This window comes from Salmo salar, chromosome 14 (assembly GCF_965601325.2).
Source record: "Salmo salar chromosome 14, fSalSal1, whole genome shotgun sequence".
NCBI classification, from domain to species: Eukaryota; Metazoa; Chordata; class Actinopteri; order Salmoniformes; family Salmonidae; genus Salmo; species Salmo salar.
The window spans coordinates 26,452,206-26,472,021 of NC_138304.1; the positions used below are offsets into that span (position 1 = coordinate 26,452,206).

At 42.5% G+C, this 19,816-nt stretch overlaps 1 protein-coding gene across 1 annotated transcript in view; it reads left to right on the plus strand.

The window, feature by feature from the left end:
* Nucleotides 1-19,816, plus strand: part of LOC106569259 (dual specificity testis-specific protein kinase 2) — a 36,297-nt gene that overhangs the window by 9,300 nt on the left and 7,181 nt on the right. The window contains exons 2-7 of the mRNA XM_014140449.3: nt 148-449; nt 8,328-8,449; nt 11,199-11,247; nt 16,785-16,931; nt 17,357-17,439; nt 18,290-18,374. Of these exons, the coding sequence (XP_013995924.1) occupies nt 228-449; nt 8,328-8,449; nt 11,199-11,247; nt 16,785-16,931; nt 17,357-17,439; nt 18,290-18,374 (708 nt within the window). The 5' untranslated portion in view covers nt 148-227. The remainder of the gene's footprint in view (nt 1-147; nt 450-8,327; nt 8,450-11,198; nt 11,248-16,784; nt 16,932-17,356; nt 17,440-18,289; nt 18,375-19,816) is intronic.

Consider the following 19,816-nt stretch of genomic DNA (forward strand, 5'->3'; position numbering starts at 1 on the left):
GGCTTGTTATTTGTGACCTGTGAACCATAAGCTTGTACTGTACATTCTAAACTACAGGAAAGTACAAATATTATTAGCTGGCACCAAAACACACAATTTTCTCAGTCTGCCTGCTGAGAATGGATTTTGGTGTTTCCTTCCTCTTAGGGCTGTAAAGGGTTGCCAAGCAGTTATCAAAAATGTGAAACCTTCGAGGAGTCCCCCACAGAGTTACCAGTGAAGAGAGAATGATGGATCGGAACAAGCGCAACTCCATTGCCGGCTTCCCCTCCATGAGGCCAGACCGTCTCGATGACCTGGATGGTGGAGGGGAATGGGCCCCGTCTCAGGTGGGAAGAGTGTGCCCCTCGTCCTACCGCGCCCTCATCAGTGCCTTCTCCTGCCTGACGCGCCTTGATGACTTCATCTGCGAGTGGATTGGCTCCGGCTTCTTCTCAGAGGTCTACAAGGTGGGTTTATGTTATGATTGACGAGAAATGCAAGAGTTTTATGGTAGGTAGGTGGTACTGGTAGGTAAATAGTACATTGTGTGAGGACCGCTTATTCATTCATATCAACATATGGTTTAGGCTAGGCTAGCAGAAAAGCTATGGTATGTCATCACCAGGATTACTTAGAAACATATCTCACCCTGAGTTGTGATGATGTCTCAGCCCTTATTCTATTATTAAACCTCAGTGTGTGGTGCAGAATACAGTTAGCTAATACATTGAGCGAGTGACGAGGAGACAGCAACCAACAAAGAAGACAATTATTTTTGTTTAACCTTTATTTAACTAGGCAAGTCAGTTAAGAACAAATTATTTTTTACAATGACGGCCTAGGAACAGTGGGTTAACTGTCTTGTTCAGGGGCAGAACAACAGATTTTTACCTTGTCAGCTCGGGGATTCGATCTAGCAACCTTTCGGTTACTGGCCAACGCTCTAACAACTAGGCTACCTGCCGCCCCTATCGCTATTGTAGACTAATAGCTACCATAGTAGACTAATAGCTACCATAGCGAAGTTGTTTATCATCAAATATGATTACGTAGTACCTGTCTTGACTGCATCAAACTGGAAGAAGCTAGTTAAGCTAACTAATGTTAGCTAGCTAGGCTAATTGAGGCTGCAGAGCATTTTTTTAAATGTTTTTTAAAATTTCAAGCACCTTCTCATTCTACAGTTACAAATAACAAGTCCGTTCAGAATATTAAGTAGTACTCTGTCTGTTGGCGCTTAGTCGTTGTAGCCTATCGTTCTCCTTTAACTTTTAATTCTGTCACTTCCATTGATTAGATACTTTTGGTCATGTAGTGTATGTGGACACCTGTTTGTCAAACATCTCATTCCAAAATCATAGGTATTAATATGGAGTTGCCCCCCCCCCCCCCCCCCCCCTTTGCTGCTATAACAGCCTCTAGTCTTCTGGGAAGGATTTCCACTAGATGTTGGAATATTGCTGCGGGGACTTGCTTCCATTCAGCCACGAGCATTAGTTAGGTCGGGCACTGATGTTGCGAGATTAGGCCTGGCTCAAAGTTGGTGTACCAATTCATCCTAAAGGTATTCGATGGGGTTGAGGTCAGGGCTCTGTGCAGGCCAGTCAGGTTCTTCCACACCGATCTCGATGAACAATTTCTGTATGGACCTCGCTTTGTGCACGCAGGCATTGTCATGCTGAAACAGGAAAGGGCCTCCCACAATCTGTTGCCATAAAGTTGGAAGCACAGAATCGTCTACTCTAGAATGTCATTGTATGCTGTAGTGTTAAGATTTTCCTTCACTGGAACTAAGGGGCCTAGACCGAACCATGAAAAACAGCCCTAGACCATTGTTCCTCCTCCACCAAACTTCACAGTTGGCACTATGCATTCGGGCAGGTAGCATTCTCCTGGCAACCGCCAAACCCAGATTAATCCGTCGGACTGCCAGATGGTGAAGCGTGATTCATCACTTCAGAGAACGCGTTTCCACTGCTCCAGAGTCCAGTGGCGGCAAGCTTTAGACCACTCCAGCCGACGCCTGGCATTGCGATCTTAGGCTTGTGTGCGGCTGCTCGGCCATGGAATCCCATTTCATGACGCTCCCAAAGAATAGTTGGGAGGCCCATTATCAGTAACCATCACTCGTGTTCCAATGGCACGTTGTGTTAGCTAGTCCAAGTTTATAATTTTAACAGGCAAATTGATCATTAGAAAACCCTTTTGCAATTATGTTAGCACAGCTGAAAACTGTTGTGCTGATTTAAAGAAGCAATAAAACTGGCCTTCTTTAGACTAGTTGAGTATCTGGAGCATCAAATTTTATTGGTCACATGCGCCGAATACAACCGGTGTAGACCTTACAGTGAAATGCATACTCACGAGCCCCTAACCGACAGTGCAGTTTTAAAAAATACGGATAAGAGAAGTGACAGCTTCATTAAATAGTACCAGCAAAACACCAGTCTCAACGTCAACAGTGAAGAGGCGACTCCGGGATGCTGGCCTTCTAGGCAGAGTTCCTCTGTTCAGTGTCTGTGTTCTTTTGTCCATATTAATCTTTTATTTTTATTGGCCAGTCTGAGATATGGCTTTTTCTTTGTAGCTCTGCCTAGTAGAAGGCCAGCATCCCCGAGTTGCCTCTTCACTGTTGACGTTGAGACTGGTGTTTTGCGGGTACTATTTAATGAAGCTGCCAGTTGAGGACTTGTGAGGCGTCTGTTTCTCAAACTAGACACTCTCTTATGTACTTGTCCTCTTGCTCAGTTGTGCACTGGGGCCTCCCACTACTCTTTGTATTCTGGTTATAGCCAGCTTGCGCTGTTCTGTGAAGGGAGTAGTACAGTGTTGTACGAGATTTCATTTTCTTAGCAATTTCTCGCATGGAATAGCCTTCATTTCTCAGAACAAGAATAGATTGACGAGTTTCAGAAGAAAGGTCTTTGTTTCTGGCCATTTTGAGTCTGTAATCGAACCCACAAATGCTGACGCTCCAGATACTCAACTAGTCTAAAGAAGGCCAGTTTTGTTGCTTCATTAATTAGGACAACCGTTTTTAGCTGTGCTAACCTTTTTGCAATTATGTTTTCTGATGATCAATTAGCCTTTTTAAAATGATCAACTTGGATTAGCTAACACAACGTGCCATTGGACTACAGGAGTGATGGTTGCTGATAACCTGTTAGGGCTAGGGGGCAGTATTGACACGGCTGGATAAAAAACGTACCCGATTTAATCTGGTTACTACTCCTGCCCAGTAACTAGAATATGCATATAATTATTGGCTTTGGATAGAAAACACCCTAAAGTTTCTAAAACTGTTTGAATGGTGTCTGTGAGTATAACAGAACTCATATGGCAGGCCGAAAAGGAGATTCCCTGTCGGAATATTATCGCTTTTTTACGAGATAAATTGCATAAAAATTGATTTTAAACAGCGGTTGACATGCTTCGAAGTACGGTAATGGAATATTTAGATTTTTTTTGTCACGAATTGCGCCATGCGCACGACCCTGATTTACCATTTCGGATAGTGTCTGGGACGCACAAACAAAACGCCGCTTTTCGGATATAACGATGGATTATTTTGGACCAAACCAACATTTGTTATTGAAGTAGCAGTCCTGGGAGTGCATTCTGACGAAGACAACAAAAGGTAATCAAACTTTTGTAATAGCAAATCTGATATTGGTGAGTGCTAAACTTGCCGGGTGTCTAAATAGCTAGCCCGTGATGGCTGGGCTATGTACTTAGAATATTGCAAAATGTGCTTTCACCAAAAAGCTATTTTAAAATCGGACATATCGAGTGCATAGAGGAGTTCTGTATCTATAATTCTTAAAATAATTGTTATGCTTTTTGTGAACGTTTATCGTGAGTAATTTAGTAAATTGTTAGTGAATTCGCCGGAAGTTTGCGGGGGGTATGCTAGTTCTGAACGTCACATGCTAATGTAAAAAGCTGGTTTTTGATATAAATATGAACTTGATTGAACAAAACATGCATGTAATGTATAACATAATGTCCTAGGGTTGTCATCTGATGAAGATCATCAAAGGTGAGTGCTGCATTTAGCTGTCTTCTGGATTTTTGTGACATTATATGCTAGCTTGAAAAATGGGTGTCTGATTATTTCTGGCTTGGTACTCTGCTGACATAATCTAATGTTTTGCTTTCGTTGTAAAGCCTTTTTGAAATCGGACAGTGTGGTTAGATTAACGAGAGTCTTGTCTTTTAAATAGCTGTAAAATAGTCATATGTTTGAGAAATTGAAGTAATAGGATTTTTAAGGTATTTGAAAATCGCGCCACTGGATTACACTGGCTGTTGCGTAGGTGGGACGAATTCGTCCCGCCTAGCCCAGAGAGGATAATGGGCCTCTGTACGCCTATGTAGATATTCCACAAAAAATCGGCCGTTTTACTATTTTCTACATTGTAGAATAATAGTGAAGACATCACAACTATGAAATAACACATGGAATCATGTAGTAACCAAAAGTGTTTCACAAATCAAAATGTATTTTAGATTCCTCAAAGTAGCCACCCTTTGCCTTGATGACAGCTTTGCACATTCTTGGCATTCTCTCAACCTGGAATGCTTTTCCAACAGTCTTGAAGGAGTTCCCACATATGCTGAGCACTTGTTGGATGCTTTTCCTTCACTCTGCGGTCCAACTCATCCTAAGCCATCTCAATTGGGTTGAGGTCGGGTGATTTGTGGAGGCCAGGTCATCTAAAGCAGCACTCCATCACTCTCTGTGGTCAAGTAGCCCGTACACAGCCTGGAGGTGTGTTGGGTCATTGTCCTGTTGAGAGAGAAATAATAGTCCCACTAAGCGCAAACCAGATGGGATGGCATATCGCTGCAGAATGCTGTGGTAGCCATGCTGGTTAAGTGTAGCTTGAATTCTAAATAAATCACTGACAATGTCACCAGCAAAGCACCCCCACACCATCACATCTCCTCCTCTATGCTTCACGGTGGGAACGACCCATGCGGAGATCATCCGTTCACCTACTCTGCGTCTCACAAAGACACAGTGGTTGGAACCAAAAATCTCAAATTTGGACTCATCAGACCAAAGGACAGATTTCCACTGGTCTAATGTCCATTGCTCATGTTTCTTGGCCCAAGCAAGTCTCGTCTTCTTATTGGTGTCCTTTCGTAGTGGTTTCTTTGTAGTAATTCGACCATGAAGGCCTGATTCACGCAGTCTTCTCTGAACAGTTGATGTTGAGATGTCTGTTACTTGAACTCTGAATCATTTATTTGGGCTGCAATCTGAGGTGCAGTTAACGCTAATTAACTTTATCCTCTGCAGCAGAGGTAATTCTGGGTCTTTCCTGTGGCAGTCCTCATGAGAGCCAGTTTCATCAGAGCTTGATGGTTATTGCGACTGCACTTTAAGAAACTTTCAAAGTTCTTGAAATGTTCCGTATTGACTGACCTTCATGTCTTAAAGTAATGATGGACTGTCATTTCTCTTTGCTTATTTGAGCTGTTCTTGCCATAATATGGACTTGGTCTTTTCCCAAATAGGGCTGTCTTCTGTATACCTTCTCACAACACAACTTATTGGCTCAAACGCATTAAGAAATAAATTCCACAAATTCACTTTTAACAAGGCACACCTGTTATTTGAAATGCATTCCAGGTGACTACCTCATGAAGCTGGTTGAGAGAATGCCAAGAGTGTGCAAAGCTGTCATCAAGGCAAAGGGTGGCTACTTTGTGGAATCTCAAAAATATTTTGATTTGTTTAACACTTTATGGTTGCTACGTGATTAAATTTTTTTTCTTCCTATTTTTGATGTCTTCATTATTGCATATCTCTTTTGAAACGCACAGAGGCTCTGACTGTAGCCTATTGTCGCTTTGATGACTTATGATTGGCCAACAACAACAAGCTACACGCGCCACTCTCCACTTTCATGAAAATCAAGAGCAGCAGCATAAATTATCCAATTTCTCCCTCGCGCGCACAGCAGTCGCGTTCTGATATGTAGAGGCCCTTCCGGACAAGTCAGTTAAAATGACACATACCCGTAACAATCAGATCCAACCCAAACCCGTGACATTATTTAGAATTCTGGATTGGGTCTCAGGTATTCGGGTACAGATGGATCCGTGAACACCTCTAGCACACAGATACTGTGGCCGCTCCTTATTACATTGATCTAGCCTATTCTCTCACAATCGACTGATTTGGCACGTGCGAGAAGCCCTTTTATTTCCACGTTGTGTTTGCTAGTCCTTGAAGGGCTGAAGAGGTTTATGATTGCGACTAGACGTTAGGCTACAATGGCTGTCTAAGTGCTATATCGTCCATTACACTAACAGCCTGACAGGGTTGGTGCTTCAACAGGTATTGCTATTGAGGTTAGATGTTCAACTCCTTTACTGACATTTTGAGGTCATGTTAGCTACGTTCAATTTTGGTGTAACCCACATTGTAATTTCCTCCAACCAGCTTCAGCGCTCATGAAAGTTACTTTTACTTTCAATGAGGGACTTTCAATTAGTTAGTTTATAGACTTCAGCTTCACCTACTGAAAAGTCGGAGTCAGGGTATTCTATATTGATGTTGTCACAACCACCACAATAATGTCAGCACTTTCTATCTCATGCCTCCTATCTTAGTCATACTGTTTCCTTTCCATCTGTATGTATGAGTCAAACAGGAAACTAGCCTAATTACAGAAAGGAATAGAAGTGTTGCTATGTCTGGAGCTGTGACGCACAGTAATCTAATGGCTGCTTCAGAGCAGAGAGTGGTCTGCCTTAGAACTACTCAATCACTGCTCATTGGATTCAAAGGGTTAATGCAAAGGACCCAGTGCTGACTTGGTGGGGGAAGGGCAGCGTGTAGGGTCCTGCCCCAGTCTGCCTGAGGGGATGTCATCACACCATGTATTTTAGGGAGGGAATGCCCATCCAACCTGAACATGACTGGGGCCTTCTGCCTTTACAAATGGTCCTTGTTGAACAAACCCTAAAGAAAAAGCTTCCTTTATTCACACACACATGCTCAACCATGTTTTAAAAGGTGCTGTTTAATCCTTGGGGCCATGATATTGTTATATTGCAGCTGTTTCCTCTCAAGTCAAAATGATGACTTCAGCTTTATTAGTACAACAATATTTACCCTCATTGCTTCTCACTTGCGATATTTACCCTCGTTGCTTCATACTTGCTTCTCTAAATGCTTAACGGACACAAATATTTCCTGTTTAATGAGAGTTCCATATTTGTCTAAGCAAGGGGACAATGGATCTACATGAAATAAAATGGAATTATCTGTTTGTCTTCGACTGTGTGTCCTGTCTACAGGGCTAGGTATTGTGGAGGCTAGCTGGATTGATGGAACAGATTGGAGGTGCAGGGTCTTGCTGGGGCAACATTATGGGTCTTTGTTTGAGCCAGGCTGCACTCTCTCTTGGTGGGCAGAGGATGGGAGTGGGGGAGGTGGTCTAGAGGAGGCCATCTGCTGCCTGCTCCTCTCCTACAGGGAAGAGCAAGACTAGCTGCACCTTTGTACTTGAACATCAAGAGTGGCTAAAGAAGCACTATGAACTGGATACTCATCCAAGTGTTATAGAAGCCTAGCTTGGTCTGCTTCCCTTTTCTGTACCTCAAACTTCCTTTTATCTCCGCTCTCCAACAAATGTAACCTGTAAACTAGCTATATAACCAGCTATGCAGTGTATCTGTTACTGTACTCGCAGACCGACCTGAGTTGAGACTTAATATCTTCTTATTCACTGGTTTCAGTGTCTTAATATTTCATCTGGAGGAAGTGAGCAGTAGCAGATACAGCTTATTTTTCTCACCCTGACTCATAACTTCCTGTGGTTGTTATGGCTTTGAGGAAGCAAATCAATCTGATCGTTGGGAAATAGTTTTATGTTTGTATTGTTGTAGTTAGAAAAGTATTCTGCCTTCTCTGCCAAAGAAAAGGGTTACATTTTAGGTAGTTGTGATAGGCTAACACCTAGGTTACATATCACAACATTCATATTCTTGGCCTCGGCTCAGTATTCTTTCTAGTGCACCACTGTGGGGATGACCGGCAGCCACTCATCTTTGATCACATTGGAGTTAATGCTGCAAGGAAGGCCAGTGACTGACTTAATTCACAGGAGAAATAGACTAGGTTGATTCCCCGTTGTTATGGTGCTGGATGTGGAATGACATTCATTTTGCTGCAGAAATAGAGAGAACCGTTCTCCATGATCTTGGAATAACGATAATGTTTAGAGAAAAGTGTCCCCATGATAAGGGAATATTGATAAGGGAACGGTAGTGTTAAAGAGAAGCGTACCGATAATGCCTAAATGACTGGATTGTTGTGTTCGTTGCAGGTACGCCACAGAGTGTCGGGCCAGGTGATGGCTCTGAAGATGAACAAACTGAGCAGTAACCGAGCCAACATGCTGAGAGAAGTCCAACTGATGAACAGACTGTCCCATCCCAATATCCTCAGGTGACCTCCAGGAAACAAAACGCCTGTCTTCCACTACATTTTGGACAGTTTATTTTATTATTTTTTTGGCACACCACCATCCTCAATATTTTGTATGGTTTGAATATCAATCTGTCTTTTTGGAGAAGCATAGAAATAAAATGCCTTCTGCGATATTATACAATTATTTTTAATTCTTGGTCAGTTACTGATTTAAATTATCCCAGCTTTTAATAACCTAATCTCAAGGGGCTATTCAAAAAATGACTTCAGCTTTATTAGTACAACAATATGGACAGTTGGTACAGGGCTAGAAAAGTTCAGTTATGGTGCCATATTCAGAAATGGCGTCATTTTCTTACTGACTAATAGCCTAATCCCTTTTTTTTCTTCTAGAAAGTGACTCAGTATCAGTCATTTCTGAATCCTTCATCTTTGAAAGATACTTTGATCTGTAGCTTTCTGTTAAAATGACATTAGCCTCCCCTTGGTAATGGAATCAGTGGGGTAATATATAAATAATATTATAAACTGGATGGTTTGAGCCCTGAATGCTGATTGGCTGAAAGCCGTGGTATATCAGAACGTATACCACAGGTATGACAACATTTATTTTTACTGTTCTAATTATGTTTGTAATCACTTTTATAATAGCAATAAGGCATGAGGGGGTGTGGTATATGGCCAATATACCACGGCTAAGGGCTGTATCCAGACACTGTGTTGCGTTGCACATAAGAACAGCCCTTAGCCGTGGTATATTGGCCATATACCACACCCCCTCATGCCTTATTGCTTAAATATATGCCATTTAGCAGACTCTTTTATCCAAAACGACTTACAGAAATGCGTGCATACATTTTACGTATGGGGTGTGACCTTGATCTCCGCTGTTCCACAGTATTTAACAATGGATTTTCTGGAACAACATCCTGAGTTTGAATTTCATTTACATGAATTCCCTTATGAGGAACAACCTTTCCCTTTTCGCTTTCTTCTCACCAAAGCCATTTATTTTCGTATTAAGTTGGGAGCCTACAAAATGGGCACACATACATATTTGACCAAACCCATCACGATAGAACAAATAGTTTTTGGATTTATTATTGTATGACAATGTTTTATGTTGTCATGGACAATAATATGGAACAATCTGAATTTCCTATCCTCAAATGGATTAGGCTGACCGAGGCTTTGCATGATACACTACAGAGCTCACATTCTGCTGTAGGTGGTGGGTAGGAAAGAGATGGTCTGTGTGTGCTGTGTTACAATCACAGCTTTGTTGCAGTTAGTTCTGTGGTGGTTGGCTGACAAGAAAATTCTGAGTGGTTCTTTGTCTGAGAAACCCTTCGAAGAACCCACAAAGTTCTGTCTCGCGTTTATTGGGTCTTAACTCATGGGCGCCAACACTCGCTGTGCGTACAGCCTGGCTCGTGTGTTAGGATATTCATACAGCCAGTTTGTCATTTACAAAAACAGACTGCCTTGACTGTGACTCCTGCCTGTTAAGATTTGGAAGCAGTGGCTCAGAAAAAGAGGGAGAAAAAGAGATGGAATGTGGGTCAAGAGTGAGCCTTGTTTCCCCTAGAAAATGACTTTCTTGTTTGCACTGCTCTTGTTGGGTCTTTTCTTCCAGTGCAGAAGTATTTAACCACCAAGTGCTTTGTCATTTTGCTCTCGAAAGGACTATGCTGTCGTCCTTGGGCCAGATAATTACTTTTTTGCACTACATATAGACCCACTCAAATCTTAAACTCTAGACCCCCATAGCTTAGCTTTGTCATGTCAACATGAGATGAGCATAACAGGAGATCCATAAATATGCATCCACCACATGTCTCTCTCATGGTATTTTGTGGTAAATATACTGAACAAAAATATAAACGCAACAATTTCAATGATGTTACTGAGTTATAGTTCATATAAGGAAATGTGTCAATTTTAAATAAATTCATTAGGCCCCAATATATGGATTTCACATGACTGGACAGGGGGGTTCAAATTGTGGAACCCAGTTCCTACATTTGAATATAAAATGTATTTTATTTAAAAAATGTAGCATAGTTTTGATCTTTGTAAATTGGACAGTGCCGTTACATTAACAAGAATTTAAGCTTTCTGCCCATATCAGATATGTCTATGTCCTGGGAAATGTTGTTGTTACTTACAACGTCATGCTAATCACATTAGCGCACGTTAGCTCAACCGTCCCGTGGGGGACACACCGATCCCGTAGAAGTTAAAGACCGAAATAATTGTCAGTTTCATCAGCTGTCCGGGTGGCTGGTCTCAGCCGATCCCGCAGGTGAACAAGCTGGAAGTGGAGGTCCTGGGCTGGCGTGGTTACATGTGGTCTGCGGTTCTGAAGCCGGTTGGATGTATTGCCAAATTCTCTAAAACAACGGAGGCAGCTTATGGTAGAGAAATTAACATTCAATTCTCTGTCAACAGCTCTGGTGGACATTGTGTTGTGTGACAACAGCACATTTTAGTGGCCTTGTATTGTCCCCAGCACAAGGTGCACCTGTGTAATGATCATGCTGTTTATTCAGCTTCTTGATATGCCACACCTGTCAGGTGGATGGATTATCATGGCAAAGGAGAAATGCTCACTAACAGGGATGTAAACATATTTGTGTGCACAATTTGACAGAAATAAGCTTTTTGTGCGTATGGAAAATGTCTGGCCTTTTATTTTTATTTCAACTCATGAAATGTTCATTATACATAGAAACAATAACTGACTGACGTCTTTGTCTTCCTCTAGGTTCATGGGTGTGTGTGTTCAGGAAGGCCAGCTCCATGCTCTGACTGAGGTAAGAGGAACCACTGTTCTTCTTTGTGACTTAGAGCCTTGTATAAATGGCCTACACCTCAGAAACATGACTATGCCACTTGCTGTCATGTTTCAGGTTGGGAAGTTGGGACACTGTCGTCTTATTCTGTTTTTCCATCCACGCGGATGGAATGTGATTCCAGAAACATGATGGGTTCTCTAGCATCAGTATAGGCCTAAATGCTTTTTACTTGTAATGTAGCTAATACTGTCATATTGTACTCAATAGTGTCTCATTGAGTCCTGTTGCAGTATAGTCAGTTTGTTCAGATAGTCTCAGATAAGTATAACCCACTGAAAGGTGACCTCATAGCCGTGATTATAATGAAAAGGTATTGTGAATGTTTTATCAAGGGTTTTTCTTCAGGTGAACACTAAACAGTGCCGCATCGCCCAGAAGGACAGCAACCTGTAATTGAAAGAACCTTGTGTTTCCCTGCATAGTTTACATGTGAGCAAATAAAGCTGTGTTGATGTTCTCAATGAAAAGCCAGGGGATGGGTTCCATTAGGGCTAAGGGTTCTGTTTTCAAGCTTGACTTATTTTTAACCTATCTGTGTGACTGAGTCGGCGTGTGCGTGTCCATGTAATCCAAATAGATAACCTTGTGCTAATGATAAGCGCCGATTAGTAAGGCGATTAGCTTTACGACTAACTGCCCCATCTGAGCCCAAGCACTTGTGTGAAGCGAATGATAGCAGGAAGTTATCAAATATGTGGATCCATGGAGATGAAGACTGGAAGAGAGGGGAAACTTCTCACACACCAGTCTCCTGGGGCTGTGGTGTCAGCAGCCTCAAGCCAGGCTGTGAATACTGAAAACACGTCATCATGGGGTCATGTTTTGCTGCTACTGCTGCATAAACAAAACTAGCTACCAGCTCTGGCTGGATCCTGACCTAAGCAACGGGCCTGACGGGTCTCCATGGTAGGAAATGAAGAGTCAAGTTACCGTGCAGCCACAGGCTTAGAGATACAATCACTCATCAGAGCTCTACAGTGCGACCATTTTACTTCCATATGTGCCTAAATATTTTGCTGGGTGACCTAGAATTTTAATTTATGAGGACCAGTGCGCCTAGAAAAATGAAGGATTCTAGCTTTATTACCTCATATTTTTCATTGTGTTCCTAAATTTCTTTGTGTGCCCCTACATTTTTCAATTTAGAAGCACGTGCTCCTTGTAAAGCCCTGCTCCTCCGATCAAAACTCCCTTGGACTCCGCTGGCCCTGCCAGGGCCCGTCGGGTCGGCACACTAACCTCTGCTCTGCTTCCCACTGCCTGACAGACCTAGTTTACACATTAGGCAAAGACCGATTAGGAGCATTATAATTTGGGTAATCCATGAGCCACTGGGGTATTAGACCATTATTTGAAGCTGCTCGCAGTGGTCACAAGAGACAATTAATTCCCATTTCCTTTCTGGCTTTCTTAGCTTTAATTCAGGAAGGCTCAGGGCAAGCCTTGTCTTCAGCTAAGTGTATCAGTTAATGATTTCTAAGAGTTACACCTGCCTAGTGTTTTATGTATGTTAGTTGTTTTGGATATTGTCCAGGCCTAGGCTACTATTTTTCTAAGTAAGATTACCTTTTTTAACATTAAACCGGTCTTCTCTTGAGATTCAAGTCATGTTTAGTTTTACTGCAAGATATGAATTGCCACAATGTTTGTTAAAATTATGTATTTTAGTGTCTCTGCTGCTATGGACAATTAGGGTATTATGGATGATCAATCCCATTAACAGTTTGGCCTGTCAATCAATCACTGTGGGTGGGATGTTTGAGGCAGAGTTGGTAGGGTTTCAGACCTGTCAATCAATCACTGTTGGTGAGACATTGATGGAAGGCAGTAGGTTACTAAACTAGACAGAAAAAATAGTCTAGTCTACCCTTTCAATTTAGTTTATTGTGATTTAAAATCTAAGAAAAAAGGTTGTGTTCTGTCAAGTAACATATTGATTCTCAATAGGGAATCTATTTAAGAAAAAAAAAAATATGCAAACATTTTCTGATTTTGTGTACCTCCGCTTTTATACAAAGTCAGGCGCCCATGAATAGACTGACAGGTATGATTGAACAATGAAACAGGTTTAAACATTGAGTTTGTTCTGTGTAGAAAAGCCCATCATCAACTTTGCTGACGACAAAACAGTGGTAGGCCTGATTACCAACAATGATGAGACAGCCTATAGGGAGTAGGTGATAGCCCTGGCGATAGCCCTGGGAGTGGTGCTAGGAAAATAACCTCTCCCTCAACGTCAACAGCAGAGAGGGCACAGTGGAGAGGGTCAAAAGCTTCAAGTTCCTCAGCATTGACATCACGGAGGACCTGAAATGGTCCCTCCACACCGACAGCACCTCTTCAACCTCAGGAGACTAAAGAAATGTGGCTTGGCCCCTAAAGACCCTCGCAAACTTCTGTCGGGCTGTATTACCGCCTCGTACGACAACTGCACCGCCCACAACCACAGGGCTCTCCAGAGGGTGGTACGGTCAGCCCAACACATCACCAGGGGCACACTGCCTTCCTTCCAGGAAATCTACAGCACCCGGTGTCACAGGAAGTCCAAGAAGATCATCAAAGACCCCAGCCACCTGAGCCACGGCCTGTTCATCCATCTAGAAGGAGGAGAGACCGTACAGGTGCATCAAAGCTGAGACCTGATAAACAGCTTCTGTCTCCAGGCCATCAGACTGTTAAATAGTCACCACCACGTGTGGCTCAGTTGGTAGAGCATGGTGTTTGCAACGCCAGGGTTGTGGGTTCGATTCCCATGGGGCACCAGTACAATTTTTTAATTTTAAAAAAAAATGAAATGTAAGCATTCACAACTGTAAGTCACTCTGGATAAGAGCGTCGGCTAAATGACTCAAATGCAATGTAAAATGTAGCCGCCCAGTACCCTGCCCTGAACCTTAATCACTGTTCTTGCCAGCTACCACCCGGTACTCTACCCTGCACCTTAGAGACTACTGCCCTATGTACATAGTCATTGAACACTGGTCACTTTAATCATGTTTATATACTGTTTTACCCACTTTATATGTATAAACTATATTCTAGTTATGGCTCATCCTATATAACTACTGCATATACAGTCCATACTGTCTACACACCATTATACACTCAGTGGCCAGTTCACTAAAATGGTTCAGTCACTTAGCAATGGCTTGCTATATAAAGCAAGCAAAAAGGCATCTGGGCATTCAGTTACTGTACGATTGAACGTCCGTTCGCAAACAACCAATCACTAGGCTACACCAGTGACTGTATGGGGCTACACTGACGAGTCACTTTAGCGGTCACTGGCAGGTCTCGACGTGGGCTTCGACTCCTAGGAAAATACAAACAAGATCTTTGGTTTACTTGTCCTGATGCCATGGACATATAACTACGTTGTATGATTCATGAATATAAAAGCGGGATATAGGAGATTTGACTTTATTCAGTCAGTTTGACACCTTTTATAAACTACTCAACACAAGCTGTTTGGTCTTCCAGTCAAATAACAGTAAATAGCCTATATGACCACTGACTCAGTGGCTGGCTAAACACGCAAAATAAAGTTAAGTCAATGTGCCATAAAACAATAATTACGTGGATTCCAACTCATCGTTACCACTTACTTTACATGGGACATGTAAATTCACTCACAGGAGACGACGACGAAGAAGCATCATGCTCTCCCTCCTCCGTGAAAATAAATGTTACCGCAGCCAACCACAGCGCACAAAAAATAACACCGGTACCGAGCGGCAGGTCAGACGGCAGACTGGCAAACCAGAAGTTTGGCTTTGTGACTGACAGGGGCCTGTGCTATCAATAGATCACTACAAGATGCATATCGTTCATTCTAGTGGAAAAAGGCTATACAGACTTTTCTGACTAGCCAATTTAAACGTTTAAATGAAAAGAAGCCTAGTTAATGAAGTGGGGGAAAAGTAGCCAGCTGACAATGTGTCTGTTATCGTCCGTTTAGCCGACAGCCGGCGCTTGTGGAAAACGTTGCTAGATTTGTTTCTCCATCAACATATCCTGTTTAGTTATTCACATTTTCACTGCCTGGGTTCTGCCCTTTTATACTTCAGTCCACTAGTCTTGCTCTCTGTGATCATGTGTTAATGGCCTTCCCTTCTCCAGGTTACCTTGTCAGGGTTTTGGGTGGAGGTGAGTTGATGTGGCCTTGTAACCTTACTTGTATGCCTAACTTTTGTCCTTGGCTCATTCATCTGATCTGGAGACTGTCGCCTCAATCTACAGGGTGCATGGAGTGGATCATGTCCGCACTGACCGACTGGCAGCAGGATTTGTCTGGGCTTTACCCCTGTGAAGTGGAGGCTCCTAGTGGAGCGCTAGGCTGGCAGACTACAGATGCGGGGGGTTACAGAGGAATTTGTAAGGCAAACAAGCTATAATCCTCTCCTGCGTCTGGGATTGGTTTGGGAATGGTCTGCAGGGCAGGGGGAGAGACCAGACAGACAGAGGGGAGAGAGCATTACAGTGTAGTGGCCTTTCAGTGCGTAAGACCAAATGACACGCACACACACTTGAGTTGGTGTGTTTCTAGGTTTACTTATTATTAGGCCTACTTCAAACATTCTACCTGAACAAAGGTAGAAGACTGCAGCACAAGTTAAATGTGAGTGATGCTGTATCCTCCGCTTTGGGTGGGTTAAATTCCATTGAAAGGTTAAGCTGTTAAAGGTATAGGCTAAGGGAATTTAGTCTTAGTTCACATACGTCATTTATTTACAGTTCCAACTGGGAGAAGACAGACGTGTTTTGACTAATATTCTCTTTTCTAGAAGTCCTCAATGAATTAATTGACAGTTTGCCAAGAAACCTAAAACACACCAGTCTAGAATAACAAGGGAGGCCCAGAGAAGTCTGGTCAGTCAAGGGATCCCAGTCTCTCTTTTCGTTACCCGTGTCTACTTTAATTTCTCTCTGTAGTTATTTTCCACATTTTTGTTTTGTGGATGGATTAATCATTCTACACTACATGATATAGGTTAGGATAGTTCTGTGTGGGACAGCCAAGCCTCTCCCGATTTTTAGAGCCGACAGAGCTACTTTTAAAACTACTGAGTGGATTTCCAATTCACTTAGATTTTTCTGCAAGCAGGCAGTCCTGTCCGTTTGACTGTCATTGTCCTCAGCTGTGCTTGGCGTTAGATTGATGCTATGTTTAGAGCGCTCAGAGTAAGTCAATTTGACTTCTTTGACCTGTCTTCCTGAATGGGGCGGGGCATAGCCCCAAATGACCAACAGGATGCTGTAACCATGTCTGTACAGAACATTACTTCATATCTCAGTACCTCATGTAGAGTATGTACAGGATATAGTCATTGAATTCAGTAGTGTACATTTTACTGATTAATGTGTACTTTTTCCTACCCCGCTTTTGCTCACATCAAGGTGAAAGCCTGTGACAGAGGACAACTTTCTCCTGAACTTTCATTTGAAACCTTCCTAAATTGTTGTGTTGTTTTCCCCCTCTCTCGACCTTTCTGCAGTACATCAACGGTGGGAACCTGGAGCAGCTGTTGGACAGCAACAAGCCTCTGAGCTGGGCAGCCAGGATCAAGCTGGCCTGCGAGATAGCCAATGGCCTGGGCTACCTGCACTCCAAAGGCATCTTCCACCGGGACCTCACCTCCAAAGTGGGTGGCAGTTGACTGTCAATGGATGCGTCCGAAATGTGGTGCACTGTGTTTCCTTTCTGAAACCGAGATAATAGATCTAGTCAGCATTTATATACAGTAACGTGTGTTCCAGTGTGTTTTCTTCAAACCATAGGAATTGGGACCTGGTTTCCATGCAATAGTACTTGACGTTATTGTGATTCTCTGGCTGTATCGGTTTCTTGTATTGCGGCTTGAAACTGAGCCACGTGGTGCTTTGACTCATGCAGGGCGTAAACCTCTTGAGTTGAATCTAATCGACCAACATGCAGTACATCAAGTTCATTTGTGATTCAGTTCAAGTATGACTGATTGAGCATTCACTGAAACTTTCCCTTTTCCTCCATAAATGTCAGTCATTTTAGAAGCTCATAATGGAATTTGTGCTCACTGTTTGTCCTCAGAACTGCCTGATCAAGTCAGATGAGAACTGCTACACTGCAGTGGTCGGAGACTTTGGTCTCGCTGAGAAGATTCCCAACTATGAGTAAGTCATTTCCACGGTAACGGTTATATATTAAACAGGGGCCAGTGCTATACAAACACAATGTTGGTTGACATTCATTGCTTAAACAGTTTTTAGCATAATACATAAGATTAAGATCAGCACTGAAATTGAATCCCACGGTAAATTTTTATTTATTTTTAACTCCAAAAAGAAAATCAAGATTTGCTCCTTTGAGTCAAAGTCCAGTGAAATGTCTCTGTAGTAAATGAATGTGGGACTGGGAGGTAAAGGGATGGACAAGTGCCAGTAGGGGAGGGTAATTTGATTAGGCAGGAACAAGAAGTACTGTTTTGGAATAAACTGGTGCGCTAGGCTAATAATACCAGAGCAGGTTAAGAAGGCCTCTCTCTCCCTCTCTCCCTCTCCCTCTCCCTCTCTCTCTCTCTCTCTCTCTCTCTCTCTCTCTCTCGACTATGACTTCATTATTACATATTAATCTGATGAAGAATCCACCTGCTTTCAAAACAAAGAGAATTAACAAATATTTTGGCTTGTCTCATAATTGTTGTGATAAATATAACAATTTTTTTTTTTTTTTTTTTTTTTACCTTTTATTTATCTAGGCAAGTCAGTTAAGAACAAATTCTTGTTTTCAATGACTGCCTAGGAACAGTGGGTTAACTGCCTTGTTCAGGGGCAGAACAACAGATGTTTACCTTGTTAGCTCGGGGATTCGATCTTGCAACCTTTCGGTTACTAGTCCAATGCTCTAACCACTAGGCCACCTGCCGCCCCGATCTACTGTAATGAATTGCATTATTCCCTCACCCAAAAGGGTTGTAACCTCCAGTTTAATGTTTATCTTCTTGTACTTGTGTTGTGCCTGCAGTGGTGAGGGGGAGAAGCTGGCTGTGGTGGGCTCTCCTTTCTGGATGGCCCCTGAGGTGCTGCGAGATGAACCCTACAATGAGAAGGTATTGGTATTTTATTAAGATCCCCATTAGCTGTTGCAAAAGCAGCAGCTACTCTTCCTGGGGTCCACACAAAACATGAAACATAATACAGAATGACATAATGCAGAACATCATTAACAAGAACAGCTCAAGGACAGAACTACATACATTTTTTAAAAGGCACTACATATCAATGCATACACACAAACTATCTAGGTCAAATAGGGGAGAGGCGTTGTGCTGCGAGGTGTTGCTTTATCTGTTTTTTGAAACCAGGTTTGCTGTTTATTTGAGCAATATGAGATGGAAGGAAGTTCCATGCAATAAGGGCTCTTTATAATACTGTATGTTTTCTTGAATTTGTTCTGGATTTGGGGACTGTGAAAAGACCTCTGGTGGCATGTCTGATGGGGTAAGTGTGTGTGTCAGAGCTGTCTGTAAGTTGACTATGCAAACAATTTGGTATTTTCAACACATTGTTTCTTATAAAAAGTGATGCAGTCAGTCTCTCCTCAACTCTTAGCCAAGAGAGACTGGCATGCATAGTATTAGTATTAGCCCTCTGATTACAATTAAGATCAAAACGTGCCGCTCTGTTCTGGACCAGCTGCAGCTTAACTAGGTCTTTCCTTGCAGCACTCGACCACACGAATGGACAATAATCAAGATTAGACAAAACTAGAGCCTGCAGAACTTGCTTTTTGGAGTGTGGTGTCAAAAAAGCAGAGCATCTCTTTATTACAGCTAGACCTCTTCCCATCTTTGCAAACATTGAATCTATATGTTTTGACCATGACAGTTTACAATCTAAGGTAACGCCAAGTAATTTAGTCTCCTCAACTTGTTCAACAGCCACACCATTCATTACCAGATTCAGCTGAGGTCTAGCACTTAAGGAATGATTTGTACCAAATACAATGCTCTTAGTTTTAGAGATGTTCACGACCAGTTTATTACTGGTCACCCATTCCAAAACAGACTGCAACTCTTTGTAAGGCTTTCAGTGACTTCATTAGCTGTGGTTGCTTATGCATATATGGTTGAATCATCAGCATACATGGACACACATGCTTTGTTTAATGCCAGTGGTAGGTCATTGGTAAAAATAGAAAAGAGTAGAGGGCCTAGAGAGCTGCCCTGCGGTACACCACACTTTACATGTTTGACGTTAGAGATGACCAACTGGCAGGTGTCTTCACTGACACTTTCAACATGTCCCTGATTGAGTCTGTAATACCAACATGTTTCAAGCAGACCACCATAGTCCCTGTGCCCAAGAACACAAAGGCAACCTACCTAAATGACTACAGACCCGTAGCACTCATGTCCGTAGCCATGAAGTGCTTTGAAAGGCTGGTCATGGCTCACATCAACACCATTATCCCAGAAACCCTAGACCCACTCCAATTTGCATACCGCCCAAACAGATCCACAGATGATGCAATCTCTATTGCACTCCACAC